Source organism: Manacus candei, unplaced genomic scaffold (genome assembly GCF_025592945.1).
Source record: "Manacus candei isolate 608988 ecotype Guabito, Panama unplaced genomic scaffold, ASM2559294v1 h1tg000057l, whole genome shotgun sequence".
NCBI lineage: Eukaryota > Metazoa > Chordata > Aves > Passeriformes > Pipridae > Manacus > Manacus candei.
The window spans coordinates 12,925,216-12,943,125 of NW_026138105.1; the positions used below are offsets into that span (position 1 = coordinate 12,925,216).

General features: G+C 58.0%; 1 protein-coding gene across 1 annotated transcript; it reads left to right on the forward strand.

The window, feature by feature from the left end:
* The first annotated feature begins 286 nt into the window (after positions 1-286).
* Positions 287-17,859, forward strand: DNMT3B (DNA methyltransferase 3 beta). The gene is made up of 20 exons (XM_051803209.1): positions 287-367; positions 790-1,099; positions 4,724-4,862; positions 5,556-5,659; positions 6,732-6,884; positions 7,367-7,555; positions 8,693-8,851; positions 9,642-9,749; positions 10,505-10,646; positions 11,038-11,166; positions 11,613-11,657; positions 12,041-12,120; positions 12,274-12,386; positions 12,772-12,955; positions 13,208-13,292; positions 13,705-13,946; positions 14,105-14,195; positions 14,437-14,585; positions 15,231-15,316; positions 16,483-17,859. The coding sequence occupies exons 2-20, from the start codon at positions 995-997 to the stop codon at positions 16,622-16,624; spliced, it is 2,445 nt and encodes an 814-aa protein (XP_051659169.1). The 5' UTR covers positions 287-367; positions 790-994; the 3' UTR covers positions 16,625-17,859.
* The last annotated feature ends 51 nt before the right edge of the window (positions 17,860-17,910 follow it).

Sequence of the window (17,910 nt, forward strand, 5' to 3'; positions counted from 1 at the left end):
CGGGACTCCCCACGACCCGCGGGGCCGGGCCCGGGCTGAGCCAGAGGCTGGGGCGGGAGGGTCCCCTCGCTGACACGGCGAGTGATGGCTGCGGGGTGGGGGGTGGTTCGGGGGGGCCGGGGTCCCCCTCCTCGGCTCAGCGGCCCCGGGCAGCGCCGCCTCCAGGCCGGGGGCTCTGGGGGAGCTGCCGGGGGTACCGGGACGCGGTGGCGCTGCTGGTCGGGCCGAACACCTTTGTTTTCGATTCTCGGTCGGGGATCTGACAGCGCATCTTCCTTCTCTGTTGGCAGGAAAAGCAGCTCCCGGCGGAACCTCAGGCGCGAAGCCTCCCCGGGGCCGGGCCGGAGGGACGGGACGGCCGGGGCAGGTACCGATCGGAGGGCTCTCCTGGCATCCGCCTCCTGTAGAGCCCGGGGGGGTGTCTGGGGGGCAGTAGAACATCGGAGAAGGAGGAATGAACTTCGGAGTGGCCCAAACGTGGGACACAAGTACCGAGAAGCCGGGAGAGGGGAGCGGCGGGGGGACCCCATGCCAAGTGGGGCGAGCAGTGGTCCTACACCGACCTTCTTCGGAACGGGACAGGGAAAACAGCGGGGCGACTGGAACGTGCTGCCCTGAGCAGGACTCGCCTTTCCTGCCTAAGTTTCTAGTTTCCAGAGAATTTTTAATGAACTGTGGGGGAGTGAGCCCGGGTATCCCAGTCCCGGCTCTGGGGCTGTGCGGGGCCGGGCGGAGGGGCGATGGGGACAGCGAGGTGTCATTGTCATGGCTTTACGTCCTCTTGTGCAGGGGGAAGATGAAGCAGTGACCGCTCCGGACAGAGGACCTGCCACTGCTGAGAGGGACCACCTGAGCGCCGGAGCCCCCACAGCCCCCAAAAGCTGCCAGCCCTGCCCTCACCTCCCTGCCTGCAACCCCCAGCCCTGCCCGAAGGTAGCCCCTGCCCCACGCCGGGGGGCTCGGGAGGGGCCCGGCCCGGCGGGATCCCACCGGGATGAGCATGGTAAAGAGCCGGGAGCGGCTGGAGCAGCGGCTGGCGGGGATGGTGGCTGCCCCGGAGACGTCTCCAGCCTGGTCTGCACTGGGAGAGGAGGGGCTGGTTTGTGTTTTGTTTCTTTTCTTTAGCCCGTCTTTGGTGAAAGGCAGCGGGGAGAGCCGGGGTGGGCGCCGAGGGCTGCGGGGGGAGCGGAACGGGGCAGGAGGAAACCGGGGGAAATGGAGGGAAGTGCCGGAGCGGGAGAGCGAAGGGGCCAGGCACAGGAAGCGGGCAGGGGGAGCCTGCCCTTCGCCCCTTGCCCTTCCCAGCAAGCACATCTGCGAAATGGGCGCCTTTCTTACGGAACTGCCAACCCAGCAACTCCTTTCTTTCCAGGATTAGAGGGAAATGTTCGGTTTGGGGAGACTTAAAGGCCATTAGTGTGCGCCACAGCCCAGAGCCAGCCCGGCCATTAGGGTCCTTTATTTCTTTTTGTTATTCAAACAGGGCTTGGGCGATGGCTCCATCCCAGCCATCGGCAAAGCTTCCCTCCAGCCTTTTGATATGCATGCCCCTGTCTGGAGGCAAAGTCCGCAACCTCCCCACCTCCTGGGGACACGCACCTGATAACAGGGCAGCCTGTTTTCCCAGCAAGGAAAACTGAAACCAGCCCGGGCCAGGCTGGGGGAGCAGCCCCGGGAGCAGGGGCAGGGGTCCAGTCCAGAGCACAGTCCGGCCAGGTGAGCTCTGCCTTCCCTGCCCACCCTGCCCTCTCTGCCAGGTGAGTCCAGTTGTCATGCCCACTCTGACTGCTCTGCCTGCTCCAGGGTGGCTGGCAAGCATGGCCAGGCAGGGACCAGAATTCTCTCTAAGCAGTTAATACTGTGGCATGGTCTTTAACCAGTTTGGCAAATCTTAAAGAAACTGGTATTGCAAAATGAGGGCGGGCTCCAAAGTCAGCGGGTTCATTGTCTCCTCGGTGGGATTTGGCTGCAGGGCACGTCCTGGTCACCAGGCAGTGCCGGGGCTGCCGCTGGCGCCAGGCTCTTGGGGAGCTTTCGGCAACTCTGGAATTCTGCGTTGTTTTCCTCCTCGTGGGTTCCCATCTGGAGCGCATGGCTGTGGAGCACCCGGTGTGTTTGCAGGGCGCCGGGCAAAGCAAACACTGCAGGGCTGGTCTCCTCCTCCTCCTGAGACAGCACATGTGAGGGCAGTGCTCTGTTTCTTATTATTTTCGTAATGCCCTGCGTGCACATGTTGGTGTGTTTCTGCAAGGGGACAAAGAGCCGAGCCTTCCTTCCAAGCAGGAGTGGGTGAGCTCAGAAGGACGTGGCTCCCATGGGAGGACCTGGTGTGGGCTGTGAGTGGCAGGACGGGCTTGGGCGTGAGGCTTCAGTGCTTGGTACAAACGGCAGCGGTAGGAGGAGAAAGGATGGGAGTTACAGTCCTGCTGCATAAGTGTGGGATTTTGGGAAAGCGAGACTTTTAACGAGCAGCTTGGGCTGTGGTGTGTTGTTCCCTTTCCCATCAGAGGATGGTGATGGGGATGTCCTCGAGTGATCTTGGGCGGTGCAGCTGGAGAGAACATGCAGCAAACAGTGAGCTGACCTGCCTCTGCTCACTGGGCCTCCAGCCCAGTGCCACGGACCTGCAGAGCTGTGGCCTGTGGGTCTCCGCTCTGCCAGGGGGCAGTTCCTTCCAAAGGGATAACTCCTTTTCCCCCACTTTATAACTGGAACAAAGACAGTGTGGGAGCTTCCTGAGCACGTGGCAAAGCCGAGCTTGATGTGTTGGGGTGCTCAGTCCTGGTTGTGTCACATTCCAGGGGAAACCTGGCCACTGCATCACCCTTCCCTGCTGCCTCCCTAGCACGGGGCTGGCAGGACACCCTCACCTGGTGGCCTGGCGAGCCCTGGCCATGCTGGGCATCAGGCAGCCCCGGAGCTGAGAGAGGAAAAGACATTTTGAGGTGCAGGTTTGAACTTCCTGGGCTCCTGAGACAGGACTGAATGCAGGGGTCCTCTGGAGTTTTGTAGCTGCAGATGTTTGGTAGGGCTGGGTGGTGGCCTTGCCTGCTCCTGAATCTTACCTGCCTCATGCTGCCCCATCTGCCTGTCCCCTCGGGGTCACCCTCATGCTGGGAGAGCAGCATATCTTCTCACACCTCCCTGTAGGGATTCCCAAGGGTGATTCACTACTGTTTGGTGAGATTTGCTGGTTTTGGTGGCAGCATCATCACTGGCTGTGGCTGCTGCTGCTCTGCAGCATCTGTGGGCTGGGGAAGGGGAGCAGACCAGGAGGAGCTGACCCGGCTGTGCTGTGCTGGGGTGGATTGCTGCATCCGGGGCCATGTGGGACCGTCCACCTGGACTGGGGGCAGGCAGCGAGTCTGGGCAGCTCCCAGGAATTGTTTGCTGGATCTGGGAGCAGATGTGCTGCAGCAGTGGGATTTCTGCACACAGAAATCCTCCACGCAGCTGTTAGGGGGTTATGCAGCTTCAGACTCCGCCTGGTGCAATTTCTCTCCTTCTCCCTTGGTTGAGGGGGGAGGCAGGATGTGCATGGGGATCTCTGCCTGGGGAGGTGGGCACTGGACACATGTTTTCCTTCATGTTTGGGTGTTAGCAGGTTTTCTAACTCTGCCCTCGGCATCCAAAACATCAAACCCCAACTGGTCTTTGTTAGCCAGAGGTGCTGACAGATGATTTCAAAGCAGTAATCTCAATTGTTAAGCAGCAGTTGGAGGCAATGTGGAGTGAGAGTGACGCAAAAGGGGCGGTGGGCTGGAGCTGGGGTCTCTCTGAGGCTGGGGGGGTGTTGCTTTGGCTTCCTTACAGGGCTGTAGGTGGGCAAAGCCCTGTGTGCTCCTCAGCTCTTTCGTTGCACGCTCCTGAAATGACTGTGCTGCCGAAGGGGCAAGTTACAGCACAGACCCATAGCCCAGCAATGAGGCAGTGTTGTTCACGGCGTCCGGGTGCCTCCAGGAGAGCCAGAGCTTCCACTTCCAAAAACAGGATCCGGGGAGGGCACCCAAGGGAAGGCGGAGGCGTCTGAGCTCAGGCAAGGGGAGCCCCAGCTCTGCAGGGGACACCAGGGCAGGGGGTGCTGCTGCACAGCCCCCTGCCCTGCCCCCTTGCCCTGGGGCAGGGAAGCTGAGGCCAGGAGTGGGGGTAAGGAGGAGTTTTCTCCCTTTGGGGGAGTTTAACTGGCTGCAGGCTCCAGGACTTTGCCCCTCATGGCGGGCGGGCTGCCTGCCTGTCCTGCTGCTGCAGGCACAGCCCACCCACGCCTGGGCCGCTGTAATGGTGCCCCAGGGGGGTGGGCTGTCCCCTGGGGTGGGTTGTTCCCTGGGGTGGGCTGTTCCCCGGTTTCTGCAGGGTGGCAGGGAAGTGCAGCTCCCCTCCAGACTGGGTCCAGCGGAGTGAGGTGGGGCTGGGCAGCACCAAGCCCAGGAGTGTTCCACAGCATACGGATGGTGGGGAAAAGCCTCGTGTTCCCTAAAGAGGAGTGGGTTGTGTCTGGAGCCTCTGTTAGCTGCAGCTGGTGGATCTTTAGGGCCACCACATTTGTGGAGAGGTTTTGTCCAAATGCTGTTTAGCTCCCAGGACCCCTCCAGATGTGTCTCTAGTCAGACCCCACTGCTAAGGGTGTGAAGTTGTGGCTGGCTCAAGGAGCTCACACTGTCTGCTTTGCCCTCCTTGAGTCTTCCTTCATGGCTGAATTTCCTTTCCACTCTGGCTTCCACAGGCAACCATGAAACAGGACAAGAGCCACGGGCAGGATGAGGCAGACTGCAGGGCAAAGCTGATCCTCCTCAACGGGGACTGCACCAATCCTGCTACACCCAGTGTTGTACTGGAGGCGAATGGGAAGCCCAGTACTCCAGGTGAGGGTCACCACGGTGTGCCCAGAATGCACCCTGCCTGGGATGTGCAAGGATAAACAGGGTTTGGGATCTCCCAGCCCACTGTATGAGGCACTGTGGCGGGGGGGGGGCTGCAGTGCTGCAGCCATGGCCAGGGGCCCTCCGTGATGTGACTCCACTGGGTTTCTGCAATCTTGTAGCACATCCAGGCCATGACCTGGTTGTGGAAAGGGGTGCCACAGTGGGAGGCTGTCTCTGCCCCTTGATAGTTGAATACCCTGGAGCAAGGGAAGAGGGGGAGCCCCACTAGCCTGAGGGGTGCCACTGCTCCTGGGATGCTCCAGTCTGGGCTTTCCAAATCCCACCTCTTGGGTAAACAAGGTCCTGTTTTAAATGACTTGGTGACAAGCCCTGAATAGCTGGCTTGTGCCCCTGAGCTTTCAGGAACTAAGAAGTAGATAAGAATGTCACCACACTTGCTGCTGGTCCCTCCCAGTTTTGGGGACAGGTGGGTGGTCCGGGGGTGTGGTGCCACGATGGGGAGCCCTGGGAACACCACTTGTCTCTGCTCCTGGCCACAATTCTCCAAGATGAGATTTCTGTCTCTCCAAATCATGACATGCTCTTGAGAGCAGTGGGACATGCAGAGGCATGTGGGGACACAGCCAGGAGGGCTTGCAGAGCCTAAAGCTTCTCTGCCTTGTCCCTGCACAGATCCCATGGACCTCGCGCTGTTGCCTCTGCAGAACAAGGACAGCAATGGAGACCTCTCCAAGGAGGACCTGGCCTGGCCACTTGGCCTGGCAGGGGTGCAGAAGGTAAGATATCACCTAGGCTGCTCTTCAGGGGCTGTCTGTGGGGGCATCCAGTGTCAGAGTCCTCATCTCTTTCCCTCTGGGCTGTTCTTGTGCTGGGGGAACAGTCCAGTGGTGGATGCAACACTCATTTACCAGTGTAATATTGTAATTTTTAAATTCCTGATTTACATGAGACCACAGCAGCAGGAGGGGGTGGTGTGAGATGCAGTGATGCCCACTATGTGTTGCAGCAGCCCAATAATTATCATAATTATTATGCTGATATGTTTTCTTTGAAAAGTCTTGTCTGTATTGATGGACTGAACCATCTCGTGTCTCCCTCTCTTGGGCTGGGCTGCTTTTAGCTGCCTTGGGGCTGCACCCCAGTTTCACCCACCCTCTTTTGTTGACTAGGTTGACAAACCTCCAGGATCTGGAAACATTTTTGCCTTCTTGCTTTATTGTTTTGAGTTAGAAACAAACCCCAAGGTTGGAGATCTGCCTGAGATGAGGCAGCTTCCAAAAGAAAGAGCCATAAATCCAGTGGGTGAAAATTCAGCTTCCCCACTATGTTTGGTTCAGGGGCTCTTTGCTGCAAAATCTCGTTTAATTTTGAGCCTCGTTATGCCGGATGCAGGAAACATGCCTGGGCTGGACTGTGTCTGTGACTGCTGGGGAAGGGCTGCTGCAGGGTGCTGCAGGGTTCTGCTGCAGGGCCAGCTGTGAGAGGAAGCACTCACGGGTGTGTGAAAGCATCCATGGGTATGTGAGTGGGTCCGTGCCTCCGAGGGGTGCTCTGCTGGGGCCTGTGGCTCTCCTGGCATCCAGTGCTCCTGGCTATGGCTCCTGCTGCTGTCGGTCATGCCGGATGCAGGGCTGCAGCAATGGGTGCTCCTGAACCCTGCAGAGACTCTGTGGAGGGCATGGTTGCCCAGAGGGGCTCAGCACAAGGTGCCTCCAGCAGCCGTCTGCCCTCCTCTTGCCCTCCCCAGGGCTCTGGTGCTGCTGGTGCTCGGCCCCGTGAAGCACAGGCTGTCCGTGTCCCGCATGGGGAGGGCACCCCTGCCATGGCACCTCTCTGTTCTGGTGGCAGGTGCAGCCCCGGGGCAGCGCTGGGTGGGAGAGCAGCCTCAGGCAGAAGCCCACAGTCCACCTCATCTTCCAGGCAGGGCAGGCCCGGCACGTGACGAGGATCAAGGATCGAAGCAGTGTGGAGGCTCTCAGGGACCTGCGAACTCCTGTGCGGGTGAGGGTCTGCAGGTCTACGTGGGGTCATGGCTTCCCTGGGGCTTCCCTGGGGCTTCCCTGGGGCTTCCCTGGGGCTCCAGAGACCTGCACTCCTGTTGCACCCTGGGCAAGCAGCTTTGGACATGGTGCAGACTCTCAGGGCCTCAGTTTTCCCTGTGTAGATTGGAGTGAGTTTGCTGTTTCTTGCCCTTTTTATGATTTGGATGTGTTGAACACCCTGGAGTGGATTTGGGACAGGAAAAGGGGAGAGAGCAGTGGTGTGCCATTTGCTTTGGGTCTGACAAGTAAAAGCTGAGCAGTTCTCCTGCAGAATCTCCTGTTAAGGGCTCTCCTCTCTGCTCATGGCAGCAGCAGTGCCCTCAATCACTGGCTCCCCTTCTCCAATCCCGACTGTGAGGTTGGGGGATGATGTGGAGCAGGTCTCTGCTCCCCACTGCCCCTCTCCTTGCGGCACTGACCTTCTCTCCCTTTGCCATGCAGGGCTCCAGGCGTCGCTCAGCCATGTCCACACCGCTGACCATCGACCTGACAGAGGATGACTCCCGGGACTCATCCCAGAGCAGCAGCACACTCTCTGGCAGCAGCTCCCAGGAGGGGCAGAATGGCTCTGCCGAGCTGGGGGCTGAGGAGTCAGAGAGCAGAGACGTGGGGATGGCACTGGAATACCAGGTATGGAGGGGCTGAACTCTGCTCTTGCATCCACGGTGGTGTGGGGCTTGTCCTAAGCCTGCAGGCGTGGGGAACCTCTGGAAACCTCACTGCTGCTTCTCCTGTCTCCCCTTCCCTGCCTGCCCTTCCCTGTGTGCCTGGGGTGTGATGGTCTCAGGCTATGGGGGCAGCTTACTGCCGAGGGACACTTTAGGGATCAGTCCTGGCAAGCTGCCTCCAGTGCCACACACAGGCCTCCCGAGACACGCATGCGTGGCATGTGCCCTGCCGTGCTGTGCCCCGCTGAGACAGGCAGTTGCATGTGCAGAAAACATTTCTGTTGGGGATGCTGGAGAGAACTGAAGCTGCTGGGGCTGCAGAGCGGGATTCAGCGCCTGCAGGCCATGGGGCAAGGCCCCAGACTTGCAGGAATTGGGCAATTGCATCTTGCTGCATAATTAGGAGCCTAATTGCAGAACAAAGCTGGAAAGGAGGGCTCTGCAGGCAGAGGTGACTCCGCTTTGTGCGAGGTGCCCTCCCCATGTAAAGCACCCAGCATGGCCCTCAATGGGTCACATCAAAATTCTTGGTTCTTTTTCATCTCCCTGTTTTCACTGCCCTGTTTCCTGCTCTCCCCAGTGGGAACAAGAGGGATGGGTGGGTGGGAACCCTCTCCCTGGGCTGCAGCCAGATGGGCTAAGCTGTGAGCCCTGTGAACGGGCTGCCCTGTGCCAAGGAGGAACCTCGGGGCACCCAGGGAGCAATCTCAGGGCAAGGCTTCCCAGTGTTTGCAGAGACCCTGGGAGGGCAGGCAGGAGTGGACACGCACGGGGCCTGGTGCCAGGAGGGCTGTGCAGGACAGAGCACGCACCAGAGCAGGCTCAGCGTGGGGCTGGCACACACAGACCTCCCCACTGAGCTCTGGCATGGTGCAGGGCTGGGAGCCAGTGCTGCCAGGAGGTGCTGGACCATGTGCTTGAAGGAGGAGGTGCAGCCTGTCTGCACAAACATCCAAGTGTGTGACACACGTGGCAGAGCAGCTCTTCAAGGCGCTCTGGGTCCATCCCCTGTGCTCCAGGGCTCTCCTGCAGAGCTGCCCAGATAAAATAGGGCGTTTGTGCTTTTTGGCAGATCTGTGTTGTCATCTCTTGCTTTCAGGATGGGAAGGAATTTGGAATTGGGGAGCTCGTCTGGGGGAAGATCAAAGGTTTCTCCTGGTGGCCTGCGATTGTTGTCTCCCACAAAGCCACAGCCAAACGCCAGGCTGTGTCAGGCATGCGGTGGGTGCAGTGGTTTGGAGATGGAAAGTTCTCCGAGGTAAGCCTGCTGTCTGCCCCTGCCTGCTGTGCCCAGCCCCAAACCCCCTCCCCTGCACATTTCTGCCCCACTCCTGGGGCTGCCTGTGGGGTGTGTGTGCACCCTGCAGCCTCCCTGGGCAGGCACCCTGGTGTTCACTAGCCAGGCCTTGGCAGGCTCTCATGGCTCCGGTGTCTGTAACTAATAATTGGACACTGTAGGTTGGTGACATTGTCCAGCAGTGGGAACATATACCTGGCCCCTACGCTGGGTTTTTCCAGGCCTTGGGCTCCAGGGGTGCCCAGGAGCCCTGCCTGGTTAGGAATGTCCCATCAGAGACCCATCACCCCCCCCCAGATTCAGAATATCCTAAGTTGGAAGGGACCCATGGGGATCATTGAGTGCAACTCCTGACCCTGCTCAGGACAACCCCAAAATCCCATTGTGTGCCCAAGAGTGTTGTCCAACACTGCTTCTCGGGCTCTGGCAGGCTGATGCTGTGACCACTTCCTTGGGACCCGGTTCCAGTGCCTGACCACCCTCTGAGTGAAAAACCCTTTTCTAATATGCAACCAGGATATCCAGCCCCTCCCATGCTGCAGGCAGGAGGGAGGGAAGTGCCGTGCTGGTGTCACAGCGCCGGCAGAGGGTGCAACCCACCCGTCCTTGTCCTTGTCATGCTGCCGTTGGGCTTCCTCCCCTGGCTGCGGTGCCGCAGGGTCGGGGCTGGGAATGCAGTGCTGGAGGGGAAATGGCCGGGCAGGACATTCCTGTCCTGTCCCGCTGGTGAGCTCTTGTCACTCTCTCACAGGTTTCTGCGGACAAGCTGGTGGGACTGATGGCCTTTAGGCAGCATTTCAATTCTTCCACGTTCAATAAGCTGGTGTCCTACCGGCGCGCCATATACCATGCCCTGGAGGTAACCACCAGGGGTGGGTGGGTGGGTGAGGTGCCAGCTAAACCAGCTGGACTTGGAGGCAGCGGGATGGCACTCAGGAAAATAGTCCTTTCTCTGCTAGGATGATTTGCAAGTGCAGCCGTGGGACTGAACTCTGCTTATCATCAGGGTTCAGGGTTAACTGCTGCTGCTCCAGGGTCTCGCTGATCCAGATCCCAAGGCCCTTGCTGCTCCAGATCCCCAGGCCAGGCTCCCTGCGCTGTCTCGGACACAGCAGCATCACAGCAGCAGGGCAGTGCCAGGCTGGCCAGAGGTGTCCTGGGCTAGTGCCAGGTGCCCTTTGGAGGGAGGGCTGGTGCTGAGCACCCTGTGTGTCCAATCCACATCCAGGGGGTGTGTCACACACCGGGATAAAGGGCTGCAGATCCACAGGCACCTCTTCTGCCTTCCTGTCGCTTGCCAGGGAGCAAGAGTCTGGGCAAGAGCTGGAGCTGGGCAGTCCCTGCTCCTGGCTCCACTGAGGCTGGTGAAGGATGGATGGGCTCATTGCAGGGATGGGGGCACCAGAGCACAGCAGAGGGCACACCCAGAGCAGGAATCCATCAGCTGCTGCTGTCCCAGGGCTGCCAAGCCCCACACCCATGTGTGTTGGATGGGGAGGGGGCCTGGGGCTGTGGCCCTGGCAGGGGTGTGGCTGCTTCCCAGACAGAGACCACCCCGTCACCCTATCCCATGCTGACCCCGTCACCCTATCCCATGCTGTCCATTCTCGGCAGGTTGCCCGGAGCCGGTCGGGGAAGACGTTTACAACGGGCCCCAGGGACTCGCTGGAGGAGCAGCTGAAGCCGATGATTGACTGGGCAATCACTGGCTTCAAACCCCTGGGGCTCAAGGGACTGCAGCCACCCAAAACCTCAGGTGAGGCAGTGGCATCAGCTGCGTGGGGGCTGGCATGGCACTGGCAGGGGGCTGGTGTGGTCAGCAGCCACCAGTATGTGGCCCCAGCTGAGCCTGCTCACCCTGTGCCGTGGCTGTGCCATTCCGGTCCCAAAGTGGTCCTGGAGCTCCTCACTGGGTCCCTGACAGTGACTTTGCAAAAAGCCAGAGCAAAGCACTCTCCATGCCCTTGCTCCTGGAAACCTGACTTGGCTGAGCCTTGTGCCATGAGTGGGGAGCCCGGGTGGCCAGGAAGGGTTCTGCTTGTGACTGGGGTGGGACCTGGCAGGGCTTGGCAGGAGATGTCTCCCATTGCCCTGAGGTGGTCCTGGGGCTGGAGGCTCGTGCCCAGGGAGCTGCCTTTCTCTTGCAGAAAATGGGGTGCTGAGGAATGGGACGGAGGAGGTGCTGTCCCTTGAACAGTATCCCCCTACCAAGAGGCTGAAGAGCTACCCCTGCAACAATGGCAAGGAGCAGCGTGTGGAAGAGGACCAGACCCGAGGTAACCAACAGAGAGAGCTGAGGAGTGGCTTGGCCTGGGCTGTGCACCCTGAGAGCACTGGAAAACCATTCTGGGAAAGGGGTTGGCTCTTCCCTGGTGACCATAAGCTTGATTCCTGAGGGCAGAAGCTTTTGTGATCCCATGGTGCTCAGTTGTGCCTTATTAGACACCAGCAAACCCAGCTGCAAGATAGGGGCTGGGCTCCAATAATGGCTCAGCTTGGACATGATCCATGAGCTGCTGTGCTGAGCTCTCATATCTCCTTCAGTGAAAGGATGTGGGGTTTGCCCCAAAATTTCTAACATGCCCATGGCCAACCTTCTCTGTTTGATGCTCAGCAAAGCTGGAGCAGTTCTAATGCAAGAAAAAAAGCAGCTGTAAGCAGAATTAATTTAGAGTTTCTAATATAAGGAATGATAATTTTTTTTTTTTTAAATTTTATAAAGAACAAATGGTTTCCGAAGTTACGAACAACAGCGGGAAGCTGGAAGGTAATCACTGGTCCTGTCTCCTTTGGGAAGAGGTGGGGGGTGATAGGGGATCCTGGCTGGAAGGGACTCAGCAAGGGTCATGGGTTCCTTTTCAACAGCACCATCTGGGAGGGGGGAAAGCGCTGTGACTGCAGGGTGCTGAGGTCCCCCTGTGCTGAGGGGAACAGGGTGCTGTGCAGATCCTCCATGGGGAGCCACAGCCACATCTGGATGTGGTTCCAAAGGCAGACCCCATTTGGATGCTGTTCCAAGGGCAGGCTGTTCCAGACATTGTTCCAACGGGAGGCTCCAGCCTCTGCAGCCTGAAGTGGGGTGGGGGTTTGGGGACGCCCTGCCCTGAGGTCTCCCTGCCTCGGGTGAACACAGCTCTCTCTGTCCCACAGACAGCTGTTTGTCCTGTGGGAGGAGGAACCCGGCCACCTTCCACCCACTGTTCAAAGGAGGCCTCTGCCAAACGTGCAGGGTAAGTGCTGCAGTGCTGGGGCTGGAGGATGGGGCCGGGATCCGTCCAGTGTTGCTGGGACAGGGGGTGGACCAAAGCTGCATTCTCTCTTTACCCTCTGAGCACAGCTCCTGATTCTCTGTCCTTCTCTCCTCCTGGCTGTCCTTTCACTAGGATAGATTCCTGGAGTTCTTCTACATGTATGATGAAGATGGTTACCAGTCCTACTGTGCTGTCTGCTGTGCGGGCAAGGAGCTGCTGCTCTGCAGCAATTCCAGCTGCTGCAGGTGGGCCCCATGTCTCTGCTCCTGGGGCTGTGGCCCTGACATCATTCCAGGGAGCTGTGGGGAGCAGGGTCCTGCATGAGCCTGGACACAGGGGCTGGGCTGCTCCCCAGCTGGCTGCCATGCAGCATGTCCTAGCACAGCCTACTTCTCCCTACTGAACCAGGCAGCACCTGAATAAACCCTGGGGAGGTTGGCAGGAGATTTACCCATGCCTTGGGTCACTGGCTTGTGTTAGCAGCCCTAAAAACCAAGGTACTGCCTGGAAAAATATCCTGTAGAACAGGACAGGGGCTCTGGTGCATGGTGGGGGAGATTCCAGGAGAGGCTGAGGTGACCCAGAGGGGTCCCCTGAGGTGACAAGCACGAGGTGTTGTGGTTTGGGCAGGTGCTTCTGTGTGGAGTGTCTGGACGTGCTGGTGGGGCGAGGGACATCGACCAGAGCAAAAATGCAGGAGCCCTGGAACTGCTACATGTGCTCACCCCAGCAGAACTACGGGCTGCTGCAGCGCCGGCAGGACTGGAACGCCCGTCTGCTGGACTTCTTCACCAGTGACAAGGGACAGGAATATGTAAGGGCTGTGGGCAGGGAGCCTGGCACGCTGGGGTGTGGGGAAGAGGGTCATGAAGGCCAGGGCAAGTGGCTTGGAATTCCTCTTCCCTCTGCCTTGGTCTTGTTCCTTCACTCTCTCCAAGGGTGCTGGGCTCTTGGCCCTGCAGATGCTCTCCTGAAGGCAGAGGTGATGCCTGCAGAGCTGAAGTTTGGCCTCATAAGATGATGGAGCACTGCCAGGGCTGGGGCTTCATGGCTGTTTCCATTGCAGGCTGCACCCAAAATCTACCCAACAGTCCCGCCAGCAAAGAGGAGACCAATCCGAGTGCTCTCGTTGTTCGATGGGATAGCAACAGGTGAGGCTGTAGGGAAGCACTGCCTGGTGGCTTTTCAGCACTGGGCAGCAGAGATGAATCATTCCATGGACTCAGACCTGTCTCTGAAAGCTTGTTGGGGAGAAGGGGGTGAAGACAGGAGGGATCCCCATCAGCAGGGGTCGAGAGCAGGAGAAAGGGAGGGATGGATGGAAGGAGGGAGGGAGGCATGGGAGTTTTGCTCACAGAGGTTCAGGTGGCTGGTTCTCCTGAGAAGCCAGAGCTGTGGGAAGAACAGCAACCTGGCCTCTGGTGAAATACCTGAGGGCTACTGGTTTGGGTCAGTTCACTCAGCTCTGGCATTCTTCTTTCTGGGGGCAAACGGTGCCTGGAGGAATGGGTCAAAAAAAAGTTTGCTCATCCTGAAGTCTTGTGTGACTGTGCCCCCATCTAGGACATCCAGGAGCAGCCACATCGAGCTCTGCTGAGGAAGGAGACCGGGAGGCCAAAGAGAGCAGTGCGACCTCAGACCTCTGTCCATTGGCAGGGTACATGGTGCTGAAGGACTTGGGCATCCAAGTGGAGAAGTACATCGCCTCGGAGATCGGCGACGACCCCATCGCAGCGGGCACCGTGCGGCGGCCCGAGGGCAATATCACCTACGTGCACGATGTCAGGAACATAACCAAGAGAAATGTGAGCTCCGCTTCTGTGGGGAGCCAGGGGATGTGGCCCCGTGGGTGTGTGGGTCTCACCCCACCAGTCCTGGGATGGGCTTGTCCCCTACCCCACCGGGGAGGAGAGATACACTTCTGTGGCATTTCCTAATGGGCTGGTGTGTCTGTTCCCTGTAGATTGAGGAGTGGGGTCCTTTTGACCTGGTGATCGGTGGAACCCCCTGTGATGACCTCTCCCTTGTCAATCCAACCAGGAAGGCGCTGTTTGGTAAGGCTGCTTCACCTCTGCTGAGCTGGGTACCCCGGGGTGTTCCTGGGTCATGGAGCCACCTTACAGCCCAGGGAAGTGTTTCAGCCCCAGGCTGTGTTGGTGGTGGCTCCCTGTGGCACCTGCAGAGCACGGGCTGTTTCCATGCCTGCTGTGGTGGAGAGGGCAGCCAGGCCCCCCCGGCACCCCATTCCCGATGCCTCAGCTGGTCCCAACCTGCTGCTCTGCTTTTTCCCTGCAGAAGGAAGCGGGAGGCTGTTCTTCGAGTTCTACCACCTGCTCAACTACGCCCGTCCCAAGGAAGGCGAGGAGCGGCCCTTCTTCTGGATGTTTGAGAATGTGGTGGCCATGAGGGTCAATGACAAGAGGGACATTTCCCGGTTTCTGGAGGTAGGGATTGCTGCTGGCTGCAGGAAAGGCGTCACAGCAGGTGACACTTGCTGGGCTGTGCAGGGTGTGCCAGCTGTGAGGGTCTGGCTATGGTTTCCTGTGGCCTCAATGCTGGAAAACCCCCTGCCTGGTGCACATGCCGAGGAATCAAGTTTAGTCTTGGCTCTGCATCCTCCCCTCTGGCTTTCAGCAGGTCAAACCCAAGCACTAGTCCTTCGGGGGAGGGGTTTTGCCAGCCTTGAAGAAAGCATCTGTTCAGAGCAATGCCTGTTATTTCCAGGGAGAGGGAGGTCAGGGACTGGGAAGGGTTTTTAACTCTGTGGTAGCCAGGACAAGCTGTGAGTCAGCAGGGACCCTGGTGTTAAAGCCCCATCAGAGGCTGACAGTTCTGATCCTGGCCCAGGGGAACCAGCACTGAGCACCCTGTTAGGGTTATTAGCTGCTGGCCATGGCCATGGCCTGGGAGCCCATGTGGCCAACCAAGACGTGCTGTGGTGTGGAATAGGGTTTGTGGGGGCTACATCCTCAGGAGGATTTGCTGGAGACTTTTAAGTCCCTGCAGTGCAGTGGGAAGGGCTTTTCCTGCAGGAGAGGACTAAACCCACATCTCCTTTAACTTTTATTTCCCCCCTCTCTGGCCCCCAGTGTAACCCAGTTATGATTAATGCGATCAAGATATCGGCTGCCCACCGAGCTCGTTACTTCTGGGGCAACCTCCCGGGGATGGACAGGTAATCAATCAGTCCTTTGCTGTCCTCTTGAATCTCTCGCTGTAGTTTTTGTTGGGTTGTGCTGCTCATGTGGGTTTTTTTGCCTCCCTGGCTCAAAGCCCAGCTCCTGGGAGCGAGGAGCTGCAGCTCCTGCACGGGGGCAGCTTCCCTGCAGTGATGTGCACATGATAATTAATGCACTTACTAATGAGCAATGACTGTGGGAAAAGTGTAGTAGCGTCCTGTGCCCTGGACCTGAGGCATGTGGAAGGAAGAATGATGGGGCTTGCACAGGGTGCTGTGTGGTGGGTCTGGCAGGGGGTGTGCATGTGCCCCAGCCTTGGTGTAAGGCCCAGGCTGATGTGGGGGTGCTGTATAGCAGCCCTGTGCCCTGGTGGGGGGGTTGCTGGAGGTGAACCAAGCAGCCACTGGGGCTCAGCTGGGTGTAGTGGCGTGGGGAAGCTCATACTGCAGCAGGCAGCTGCTGAGGCAAAGCATGGCAGCACTGCGCTCCTCCAAACCCTATTCACACCCTGAATTCGTGGCAAAAAAAACAACAGAAGGACTTTGAGTAGATAAAATCCAATTGGAGTAATCCTGCACACCAAATACTCCTAGTGACAGAACCTGAAGTTTTTGCATAGCGGATGCTTTGGCCAGTAAACACAGACTGGGGTTAAATATTTTTGTTTGTTTATTTAAATTGCCAGTATTTGTTGGAGTTAACACTGAGCTAAAGGCATTTGAAAGTAAAAATAATTCCCAAGCCTTTGTCATGTGAAATGGCTCTTGGACTTTCATCTGATTGTAAGGGAAGTGCCCAGCCCATGACTCAGAGCTGCCCAGGGCTACTCATTCCTATCTCCATGGAGTAGCCTGAGGTGGTGCTTGCAAAGGTGCTGCTGAGCAGAGGCAGGCAGGATGCCACTGGCACAGGGCTTCTCCAAAAGCCTTGTCAGGAAAAAGCTACAGAGGGCACAGGGAAAGGTGGGCTGCCACTACCCGTCCCCATTCAGAATGGTGACACTGCTCAGGCCACGTGGGGCTCTGACCACGCTGGGGAGCAGAGTGCCCTTCCCATAGGAGATTCCAGATGCTCTGTGTCTCTGGTGGCTCAGGAGCAGGGCTGGCCAGCGAAAGGGGCTTCTGCTCTGTCTCACCCACCATCTCCTGCCTCTACTCCTCAGGATCTTCGGCTTCCCCCTCCACTACACGGACGTCTCCAACATCGGCCGCGGGGCTCACCAGAAGCTGCTGGAGAAATCGTGGAGCGTCCCGGTCATCCGGCACCTCTTCTCCCCGCTCAAGGATTACTTTGCCTGTGAATAGCAAGCCAAGCGTCCCTCGTCTCTCTGGTAAAGGTGCACAGCGCCGCTGCTGTGGCGGGAGAGGGACGGGCAAGGCTGCCAGACTGCCAGGGCCCCGTCCCTCCCCGGCCACGTGCTGCGGGACGGCAGCCTGGCCCTGCAGGGAGAGCCGTCTGTAACCAAAGAACCTGGCAGGGTCACTTCTTTAAAGGGACTAACTAAAGGCAGTGATTCGTAGGAAATGATGGACAAGGAGCTTTAATTACCCAGCGCAGGAGCTCTATGCATCACTGATGAGACGGGGAGCCTCCTCCACAGCATTAACTATTCCGGTTTAGCCTGGAGCTGGGAAGTCACCACTTGCTGAGCAGTCAGTGTGGGGGCAGCTGCCAGGGAGCTGCAGGCAAACCTGAACTACAGTGAATTAATGCTTTTCCTAAACAAACAAAACCTCTTGAAGCAACTGCCAAAAACCCCCAAACCGTAGCAGCAGGTGTAGGGGACCCTGCTCAGGTTACACACTGAACACAGGATTATACAGAAACCAAATCTTTTTTATTTTTATTTTTTTTATAAACTTTTGTTGTTTTAATGTCTATTGCTGCTTTTAAGGCATTACATAAGAATGTGGAGATTCCTAGACCTGAATGTAGCTGAAACTGAACTGTGAGGTGATAGAATTACTTTTCTAGCTAGAACTGAAGAAATACTGTTTTATATGTTTGGCTGTAGTTTACAGATATTCACTACTTCCTTTTTAAAGCATCTAAAACCTTTCCTTACATTTTAAAATCCTGCTGAATGGCTTGAAAGCTTACACAGTAATTGGAGCAGGGAGGATTTGGTCTCCAGTGTCTGTAAAGGAAGATGTTCTTGGAGCATCCATTTCCCAAATGAATGTGGTATGTCAGCAGGAAGGACAGCGTAGTGGTCAATGGCATCCTCAAACCCCAGCCCCCCCAAATGTCACGGACCATATCATGAACCCGAGCAGCAGTGGCAGGGTGTTGGCTGTGGGGCAGGGGGTTCCTTACAGGGAAAATCCCACCCGACCCCTATGGGGGTGCAAGGTCCAGGAATGCAGCACCACTCTTGCCCGTGCCCATCTCATGCTGTGGGCAGGGGGAGTGGACCCTGAGGGGCAGTGAAGTGAGAAAGCTGTGGGGGGGCTGTGTGTGTCCCCCCACTGCGGGCACTGCCACTGCTGGGGGGTCTTGGGGGGATGCAGGCAGGGGCTGCACCTCTCCTCCTCTGCGCATCTGTGGATGTACACACAAACTGGAACCTCCTGCAGCCACCAGTGTGCTC